Source organism: Nematolebias whitei, chromosome 13 (genome assembly GCF_014905685.2).
Source record: "Nematolebias whitei isolate Nwh7 chromosome 13, NemWhi1, whole genome shotgun sequence".
Classification (NCBI taxonomy): Eukaryota; Metazoa; Chordata; class Actinopteri; order Cyprinodontiformes; family Rivulidae; genus Nematolebias; species Nematolebias whitei.
Genome location: NC_056510.1, coordinates 11,345,421 through 11,356,494, shown reverse-complemented (window position 1 = coordinate 11,356,494; position 11,074 = coordinate 11,345,421). Strand labels below are relative to the sequence as shown.

The 11,074-nt window shown below is 39.5% G+C and overlaps 1 protein-coding gene across 1 annotated transcript in view; it reads right to left on the bottom strand.

Annotated features, from left to right (window-relative positions):
* Positions 1 to 1,433: 1,433 nt before the first annotated feature.
* LOC119419032 (transmembrane protein 163) overlaps positions 1,434 to 11,074 on the bottom strand; it is a 69,056-nt gene continuing 59,415 nt past the window's right edge. The window contains exons 6-8 of the mRNA XM_037686330.1: positions 5,358 to 5,469; positions 2,334 to 2,475; positions 1,434 to 2,212 (exon numbers count right to left, since the gene is read on the bottom strand). Coding sequence (XP_037542258.1) covers positions 2,152 to 2,212; positions 2,334 to 2,475; positions 5,358 to 5,469 — 315 coding nt within the window. The 3' untranslated portion in view covers positions 1,434 to 2,151. The remainder of the gene's footprint in view (positions 2,213 to 2,333; positions 2,476 to 5,357; positions 5,470 to 11,074) is intronic.

The following is an 11,074-nucleotide window of genomic DNA, read 5'->3' as shown; positions in this document are numbered from 1 at the left end:
GTAAAAAAGAAAGACGTGTACACAACATGACATTTCAGTCCTACATAGCAGGTAAAATGTGTTTAGAAAACGCTTCTCTGTCATTGTTACATTATCTTTCAGTGGTGAAACTGCCTCCATGATGAATTGTTGGCAACAAATATCAAGGTACAATATCAGAACAGGGTTGTTTACTCTGTGCTTGGCCACGTCACGTAGACTACAGAAAGGTCCACAATAATGGAAAAATTAAAATAAACATAATGTGCACTTAAATTGGTCATGTTCACCATTTGATGGCAAATCGTTCGTTATGATTCTATCCTTTGACTTTTAGTTTTTAAAGTTCGGAAACTGTAAAAGGAAGAAACAAACGGATACCAACAAAAAAGGCCACCCTGATATTAAGAAACTCTCAACCAACCTCTTTATTTGTCCTCTAAATTATACAGTATTGATTATTAGTGACTTGATTAGTGAAAAAAGGTAGAGATTTAATGAAAAGCTCACAGCAAGATTATGACAGTGTAAAAAGAAGATTAAGTTAATGTGCTTTTAGCTGCTCCTTCATGTAGGGGTTACCACAGCGAGCAAATTCACACAGAACATTTACCAACTGTATCACACCGTATGCTCTTCCTGAATATATAATAAGGTATAGATTCCTGACACAATCTGGGCTTGAATCTGCAGCCTCAGGATTATGAGACTGAGACACTGACTACTTAGATGCCCCCCAAAATAATATTATTATATATAGGAATACATAATACAGCTCAATAATTACTGGGTACATACCTGATAATTACCTTACCTGGTAAGAATAGGATAACGAGTCACTTCATGATACAGCCCAGTCTCTGCAGGTGCCAGGTACATACCAAACACACGCCTTGAAAATATGTACCCAGTATCCACCCAGTTTAGAAAAAGTACATACTTGGTACTTACCAGCTAAATTCCTGGTATTTATTTTGGTGCATACTGAGCAAGAACTTAGTATGCAGGAACCAGGCTGCATTATAAAGTTACATACACTACATACCTGGTATATACTTGGTAAATACCAGGTACATACAGTACATAGCCAAAAAGCAATAAGTACTTAAAGGTTATGTACCTGATACTTACAGAGTATTTATCTGGTATGTATATATTCAGTATATGTATTGTCACCATAATCCATCCATCCATCCATCCATTTTCTTTACCCGTTTATTCCATTTTGGGTCACGGGGGTCGCTGGTGCCCATGTCCAGCAATCACTGTGCGAGGGGCGGGGTACACCCTGGACGGGTCGCAAGTCCATCACAGGGCCACATAGAGACAAACGAGACAAACAACCATTCATTGTCACCATAATATAAAGCTAATTTAAAATATAATTTAGTAACTTAAAATTATGAACACTGTTTATTTCAGGCCCAACTTTCAGCCTAGTGCGGCTGTGGAGCGCTGGTAGGGCAGCCGACTTGGGACTGGGAAGTCGCAGGTTTGATTTTTTTGCCATGCCCATAAGTTGTGGTGTCCTTGAGCTGGACACTTTATTTCTCAACTGCTCTCCGCATGCTTGAATAGCTTCCCACTGCTCAACTTGTATATAACTCATGTTTGACGGGTCAAATGCGGAGCACAAATTTCATCATCGTATGGCAACATCCAGTGATGACGATAAACATCACATCTCATTCACTTCTCATGTTACATTTAATTTCAGATGAACTTTGATTTTAAAGTGACTGATCAAACAGTCCACTTGTAAACAGCTTTTATTTCTGCCCGCCTGAGTTGCCCATTTGCCCATTTTTTTGGTTTTATATATCCTGCCTTACATTTACTTGGGGTGTGTTTTTTATTTAGGGTATAGACAAGATAAAATATTAATGGACAAAGAAGATGTATTTCTAACTGAGGTGTTTCCTTTGTAGGAGATGGTTTTCTGTAATGTCTCTCAGATGTGTGCGTGTATGAATTTATGAATGTATAGTAAGTACAGCATATGTGCACATATATTCACAAATTTGTATGGGTGTGTGTGTGTGTGCTGCTTGTGAATCTACAGGTTATGTAAAAGCATATGAAAGACTAGAGAGAAGAGGAGGAGGCACCCAGGTGTGTGTTTGGGTGTCTGTGTTTGACTAAAACTGCTCATCCGTTCAGGTTTTGGCTCTTTTACTCGAAGCGTTCGTAGTTCCTCGTCTGTCTGATCCGTGGTACCATGTCTTTCAGGAGCCTGGGGACACAAAAAGCAAGTTTTCACTAGAGAGTCAGAAAACGTGATAAAACTTTTGAATGTCAAATAAGCTAATTTAAAAGTAATATTTATAGGGTGCTTCTGTTGAATTATGTCTTACTTGACTCCATATGCCAAAATGATGAGTCCAATCAGAACCCCGATGGTTCCATCCAGGAACCAGACGTCAGGGTGCTGCTTGAAGACTTCAGCGCTGATGAGAATTGAGAATCCCATGATGGCTCCAACCAGAGAGTTAAAGCCTGAACATTAAATACAGTACTTCATTTAATTGTTAGATGATGATGTGATTCCTTGCGTTTTTATACTTGATTTTCTTTAATGAAATAAGTCATTGAACATTTACTCAAATAAACAGACCAGCCCGAATAAAAAGCAACACTCCTTAAAAGAATGCATATCACCCACCGCCTTGCACCACAAAACTTTTAATAAATATTTTGCTCAGTCTGTTAGCACTCACAGAATGTGATGGGGATGACTCTCAACTGCTTCCACACACAATTTTAGCTCCTTAGTTGTAAAACTGACTGAAAAAAAATATACAATTTTGTGTTTAATAATGTTGATTAAAATTTGTCCAATCATTCAGGAGATATTTTGTTAACAGACAGTAGATCACCCACAGGCACCCATCTATCCATTTTCTTTACCTGTTTCTTCCTTTTAGGGTTGCAGGGGTCACTGGTGCCCATATCCAGCAGTCAGTGTGCGAGAGGCGGGGGACACCCTGGACAGGTCTCCAGTCCATCACAGGGACACATAGAGACAAACAACCATTCACTCTCTCACTCAAACCTAGGGACAATTTAGAGTTACCAATCAGCCTAACATGCATGTTTTTGGTCTGTGCGAAGAAGCTGGAGCACCCAGAGAAAACCCATACATGCACGGAGAGAACATGCAAACCCCACCCAGAACAAACCCCGGCTGGGATATGAACCGGCGACCTTCTCGCTGAGAGGCAACAACTCTACCAACTGAGCCACCGTGCCACCCTACAGACATGGCAGCAGATGAAAAATGGTCTGTGTCATACGAAGACATTTGGGGGTTTTGTACAAAACACAATAAAATCTTTCATCACACTTCTTGGTATGACAGTTTTCTACTAAAAACTCATAACTGTGACAACTGGGCTTGAATGTGCAACTAAAATGTCTTCAAAGGTCACGCAACAAACACACATGGAATGATAATGCTGAAATCATTTTTCATATTTGCATCTTATGGTATTTAATATATGCAGGTTTTTGCTTTGCATGTTAAAGGAATTAATGTAACCTGCACATTTGCAAATACTTTTTTGTTTGTTTTCCTAAATATAATTACATCTGTCCCCATCCGAACACCAGCTCAGTGGGTTATTGTCTTGCCTGCAGTAAGCGTATAGTCTTGTGGGAAATAAATCCAAGCTCAGAGAACAGCAAGCTCAGGTTTATTGGATTGATGCCCTGTTTATGGACAGCGTGGCCTGGGGGACGGCAGTGTGTGCGCTATTCATTCATGGTGCACTTTTGTTCAACTTTGCATAATTTAGGAGATAATTACATGGGGGCTGAGATGGTGTAGAGGCAGGGCAGCCGACTCGGGACCCGAAAGTCCAAGGTTTGATCCCCAGTCATTGCATATCTTGTGGTGTCTCTGCGCAGGACACCCTATCACCAATTGCTCCCTGGGTGCTTTCAATAGCTGCCCACTGCTCCACCTGGGGGTGGATGGGTTAAATGCAAAGAGCCACTTTTGCCATTGTAAGGGAACATGCAATGATGATAACACATCATCATTATTATTATTATTATTATTACAATGTATCTCACTCTGCTCCAAATGACTGAGAAGTTCTCATGAATGAAATCATGAAATGAAGTACAGAACTTGACCAGAGGTTATCTAAATTAACACATATGAAGACAATATTTTTGACTTGGCAGACACCAAACTTTCATAGCCATCCATCCATCCATCCATCCATCCATCCATCCATCCATCCATCCATCCATCCATCCATCCATCCATCCATCCATCCATCCATTATCTTCTGCTCGTTCCGAAGTCGGGTCGCAGGGGCAGCAGCTTGAGCAGGAAGGCCCAGACATCTCTCTCCACAGCAAACACTTCCATCTCTTCTGGGAGGATTCCAAGGCGTTCCCAGGCCAACTGAGAGACACAGCCTCTCCAGCATGTCCTGGGTCATCCCCAGGGTCTCCTTCCAATCGGACATGTCCAAAGCACCTCCCGAGGGAGGTGCCCAGGGAGCATCCTTGGCAGATGCCTAGACTACCTCAACCGGCTCCTCTCGATGTGGAAGAAAAGCAGTTCTACTCCGAATCTCTCCTGATAACTGAAGTCCTCACCCTATGTCTGAGAGTCCAGCTACCCTGCAGAGGAAACTCATTTCAACCGCCTGTATCCACAATCTCATTTTTTCAGTCACTACCCAGAGCTCGTGACCATATGTGAGGGTAGGAACGTAGACCGACCAGTAAACAGAGAGCTTTGCCTTACAGCTCAGCTCCTTCTTCACCACAACGAACCAGTACGGAGTCCACAATACTGCAGACGCTGCACCAATCCGTCTGTCAATCTCACACTCCATTCTTCCCTCACTCGTGAACAAAACCCCGAGATACCTGAGCTCCTCCACTTGAGGCAGAACCTCCCCCTCGACCTTACTTCGCAAAAAGAATAATATGATTGCCTTTGTTGGTGTATGTGCTTGTTTGGTTTGTTTGTTAGCAAAATACCTAATAAATCAGTAAACAGATTTTTAAGAGACTTTCAGAAAGTAACCATTGAATGTACATCTACATGAATAAATATGGAGTCAACTTCAAGATGCGTTCAAGATTAATGTGAAAGTTAATTCATATTAGCCAAAACAAAATGGCAATAATTCAATCAGTTGTTCACATGTTGATCTGAAATTGAATGTGGTGGGAGCTGAGAGACTCATCACATCTAACAACATCACATAATGTTGACGTAAACCTTATATTCGAGGTTTGGCCAAAAGTTCTACCACTCCATCATTTCTCATGAGCTCAGTTTGAAACGCTGGTGTGGAAGGTGGCAGGTGATATGCATTCAAAGACCTTTGATTCTTATTGGTTGCACATCCTACCATCAGTGATGAGAGCCCGACTGGTCAGTTTTTTTCCCAGCATGAACTTGGCCACAGCCAGCACGGCACAAGTAAGCCCACTCACTATGGACACGCTGAAGAGGAAGTCATCCTGGGGACAAACAAACACATAAACACAGCAGGGTCAGAAAAAAAAACTCTCAAGAAGTTAGAGGAAAAGCAAATTAACAGATGTAAAAGTGGGCAGCAGCACCGTCAGCTCAGCTTTTGTTTGATCGAGCTTTAATAATCTGCGCATCGCTCGACTTCAGCTCAAGGTCAAACAGATGATGCCTTGAAGCGTTTTCATCCTAAGTCTCAGACAGACTCAGCAGAAACACAACTCGACCCCTGAGTGTCGATCTCTCAGATTTAATTGGCCTGCACCGAGGAAAGACAGACACGGAACAGAAGGAGGCAAAGAATAAACAAAGGAAACGTGACAGAGGAGGACACACACGGACTGTCTTTGTCAGACTGTGACTTTAAGCTCAAGACTTTTGGTCAAGGATCATTTACATATTATTAGACTTAATATACAAAGTACATCACTGGTATTTTTAAGCTTATCTAATTAATATTTGATATTATACCAGACCATAGATGAAATGCTGGACTTTAGGTTGATTGTAACAAATGAGTGAATGGTGGAAGAAGGGTGACACTCTCCTCACATTACTAAATATATTTTATTTTGCACTCATTAAAGCAGCAGGTCAGTTTACTGACCAACATCAACTTTATTAATGTATTCACCCTTTAATAATCAGAACTCATTCACTGAAATAGAATCCGTTAACTTCAGGGAATTACTGTATATACCAGTACAGGAGCAGATCAAATTTGTCTTTGAAGCTTTATTACAAAAATAATGAATCAAACTAAGAATCATCAACAATAATAAACAAACTGAACACAAATGATAAAGGATAATAATTTGGAGAATAACTTGTTTTAAAAGTAGTAAAGTACAGTAGTCCCTCGTTTATTGCTGGGGATCCGTACTCTATATATCTATATATATATATATATATATATATATATATATATATACATATAATAATAATAATAATTTATTTAGTTTGTACTGCACTTTACATTTTACAATCTCAAAGTGCTACAATATAAAATATCTAAAGAGAATAAAAGGTGGACTAAAAAATGTTAAAAGCTAAAAAAAATATATATATATATAAAGGTGTTTTAAATCCTTCCCATACACTTGCAATATTTTAAAGAATGTTTCTAAACTCTAAATGCTCTAAAAGAGCACAGAATATCATGATTTCAGCTCTCTGCCTCATCTGCTCTTTGCCACCTGCCAGCGCTCTTGGCCACGCCCACTTCTTCGCTCTGCACGGTGAACAGCTGATCAGCTGCAGCAGGAAGTTTATCCTGCAGTGTGAGCTGCACAAAGCTGCAGGAGGAAGCTTTTTCTGCTGCTCTGGGCTGCACAAATGTGCAGTGGGTGCTAAATAATTTAAAGTAATTTATTTTAAATAAAATTGCCATGCTGATCGTGCGACTCATCCATCAATCCACCAATTGTGTGTCATGTCCAATCTTATTTTGAAAAACCACGATAGAGCGATTCCATGATAAACGATCAGCGAAGTAGCGAGGGACTACTGTAATTACTAAAAGAACAATGAACAATCTAAATAATATACTATCAATCAAGAATTAATTATTTTATCTAAAGCAAAATCAATTCTTTGAGCAGGAAGTATTTTGGCTTTTATACGCACACAAATTTAGACAAAGTTCAATTATTTGATAAACAATTTATTTTGGAATTTGGCTGAGAGATGTTACTTAATGTGACCATATTAAGTTATTTATCACTACAAGCCAGGAAATGATTTAGCAAGTTGCATCAGCCGAAATGGCATAACCAGACCCAAAGTTGCATCATGTCACCTGGTCTCGGCTGCTTACAGGGTCAGTGTTGAGGCCACGAGTTCACTCGTGCTTCTGAGGATTTGCTGGCTCATTAGACCGGGATACACCATGAGGAGAGGACTAGCCAGGCACTGCCCAAGCTAGCTGAGAGTCACTGTGACTGCTTCAGGGGTCAGTGTCTCAGCTGATGAGACGCTGTGCAGGCAATCAGCAACCTTCAGCCGGCTTACACTTGCAGCCGAATATGTGAGTCTTGAAAAACGTTTTACCTTCTGTAGTTACTGGAACTCTACCTTACATATAACAATGAGATGGACATCAGAGGAACATCTCAGGACAGGGAAAAAGACGAAGTGAAAGTGTCACACAAAAGACCTTCGTTTGAACTCTCAACTCTCAAAAGAGTTTTGGGGATCTCTGAGATGTTATGACTCCCCTCTGACAAAAACAGATTTGGGTTTAAAACACTTACACACAGAACAGAACAGAAAAAATACGTAAAAAAAAAAAAAAACATTTCATAATTTCATTATGATGATTGCAAACATTATTAATGTTCGCACTTGTCTTAATCAAATAAAACAAACTTTCATTAATGATTTTTTTAAATTTTCTTAAAAGCATAAAAGAAAAGAGTAAACGTTAGTTGAAGTATGTTAGTTGGCTTGGTTTTATGTCCTATATTTTATCCTATGCTGCTGTAACCTTAGATTACTTGAGCACAAATTGACTTCATTTCATCAAATGAATAGTTACAAATGCATAAAAATGAATGTTGTATTTGTAATTATTCTTTCCTAACATGTGATTTTGTCTTTTTTGTCTTTCCTCCTAGAGAATAACCTGATGGCCTCTGTCCTGGACCTGTCATTGTGTGTTCGTTTCTCCTTCCTGTCCTCTTGGGCCCAGCCGGCAGATGGCCGCCTGTCCTGAGCCTGGTTCTGCTGGAAATGTATTCCTCATCAGGGAATTTTTCCTTTCCACTGTTGCCTCTGCGCTCGCTTAGGATGGGAGACTGCGACGAAGTGAAAACTCGACGCAGTCTTCTGGCTCCTTAGATAAATAATGTTATTAACTGATTTTTATGTATGTGAATGTTTCTGTTCCCTGAGACGACTTGTGTTGTGACTTGGCGCTATATAAATAAACTGAATTCAAATGAATTGAATCTTTACCAAACCTGTGGTGTTTTCAGAATCATCCTGGTGGCAGTCATATTTTCTTTTTGTTTTGCTCACTTTATATGTGCTGCATGTTTTCAGCTGGCTCGCTGCAGCATGAGGAGATCTCCATTCTCTTTAGGCACACATAAATCTTTCCTCATGCATAATTGAAGCAGGGAATATCTTATCAAGACCTTTTCTAAGAGTGAAACCAACTGGTGCGATGTTTGCATACAGTACATTTTAATTGTTGCATGACAGCTCCCTCCCTCTCCATCCTTAGAGTTAGAGGGGGCAGCTCTCTGCTCTGGATTTAATCAAGTACTAGACACAAACAGCCAGTCAGAGCTGTTCCAGGCGACGTGATGTGAATCGTGATGTCTGCTTTTCCTCACCCCCCTGTCCACTCGATCTGATTTTACCGCCCAAGTTGGCAGCATTTTACAGTATTCCCAACTGTATCGATTTTTCCCTCAGGTTGTTCAGCGTCTACGTGAGCTGTAGTCTCTCAGATCACCAAGCCACAGCAGAGTTTTTTTTCCTGAGCCCGTAAAGAAAACGAAAAAAAAACATCCTTGTCCTCATTCATTAGATGTTTTGCACGGTCGCAAATACGCCATCCATGCGAGACATAAGCATGCACGAGTGAAACGTAAAAACAGATCACGTCTGGTTCTTCGAATCACCTGTGACTGCTTTTTGATGAAGACCTCAGTGAGGAAGCCCAAAGGTGTAAACAGACTATGCATGATGATAAACAGCATCCGGGCAGACGGATGAAGTCGGCTTGTTGTAAAAAGAATAAAATGATGTAGACGAGAACAATAAAAAGTAGGCAGACTGACACATGGTTAAAAAAAACAAGTTCAGTGAGAAAAACTGAATAATTTAAAAAAAGATGACACTGCTCTATTATTTAAAATGTACTGCAGCTACTTTTTATTTTGCTACCACAAGCTTCCTGTCACAGACGTACATATATACATTTATAGATGTAAACAAAAACAGGTGTCTGAGAACAATTTGAACCAAACTGATTACACCCAAGTGACACGCTGATAATATTTCACCTCATTGTTTACAGTCTCTAGTTGTTTTGTTTTCTCTTCGTGTTGAGTATACCAAGATGTATTACAGTACTAGCACATATTTGCATGCTAGATGCTTAAAACTGGAGAGAAACCCACAAAGACAGACAGATGAGGTGAAGAAATGAGCGAGAAGCTGGCAGGGGGTGTCAAAAAGACAAATAGCTGTAATAGGATTTCACTGGTGTTAGGAAAATCCCCTGGGACCAAACACACACACACACACACACTCCATACACACATTATTATAATGGCAGAAAGGCAATGAACAGTCTGCAGAATAGCTGCAGCTTTTAACCAGCTCCTCCACTGACCTTCATCACTTGGTAATATCTCTTTATCATTTATGCTCTTGATTTTTTTTTTCTAAATATATTAATATATTTATGCCACATCTACCCAAATGTCATTGAAATGTACTCAGGACAAAATGATGTGTGATTTAAAAATTTAAAAATCTGAAAAATACTGAAGGCTATTTTGGTGGCATTCACCAATAGTTAAGCAGACACAGTCCTATGTAATGAGAAATAGTGTAATAAACATTCACAGTTAAGACAACTTTATATATATATATATATATATATATATATATATATATATATATATATATATATATGTGTGTGTATATAATGTATGTATACATGTATATTTTGTAGAAACTGGCAGTAATGTATTCCAACTGATGGACATACTTATTCCCACACATTCCCACATACAGTAATTTTAGTGCTATTTTTGTAACTGCACTATTTGTGTAGGTTAATTCAATGAAAAACTCACTGTGTTGACTTTAGCTTTGTTAATTTGGAATTATGGTCCTTTAATTTGGAATGCAGTGTTAGTTATGTTACCTCACAGCATGTAGGTTGCAGGTTTGACTCCTGACTGAAACCTTCTGTGGGGAACGTACATGGTTTGACCATGAAGTTTCCTCCCACAGACACAAAGCATGAAGTGAACTGGGGACTCTACAATGATCCGAGTTTCTGGTTTGTTGTCCTGGGGAGCTGCTGCCTCTGTCCAGCAGTCACTTAAAATTTAGGAAACCTCGTGGACATGTGTACAATCCATGACAGGGACACACGTGTATAAACAAGGAGGAACCTTAACACTCACCCCTAAGGGCAATTTAGAACTACCATTTAATCTTAATTGTAGTTCTTTGGACAGTCAGAAGAAAATAAATCCATTGCATCCACAGGTAAAACATTCAGACTTCACACAGAACGGGCCCTTCTGAGAACAACAGTGCTTCAAAACTAGATGCAGTATATTTGTCTGCAACTGCTGGTAATTAGTTAGCAAACAACATTCATACGGAAGTCTCCCAAATGTTTTTTGTAGAGGCCATTATTTCATGAGTTACAAACATGTATAAAAAAGTTTTGCAATAAATTTAGACCCAAAATGTATAGAGTTGACATGCACTGTTGTCTTGTGCTGGCCCAGGATGGGAGACTGTGACAAAATGAAGATTCAATAGAATCTACTGGCTACCCTGAATAAATAATGTTACTAACTGAATTGTTATGCATGTGAATGTATTTGTTCAGTTCCTTGA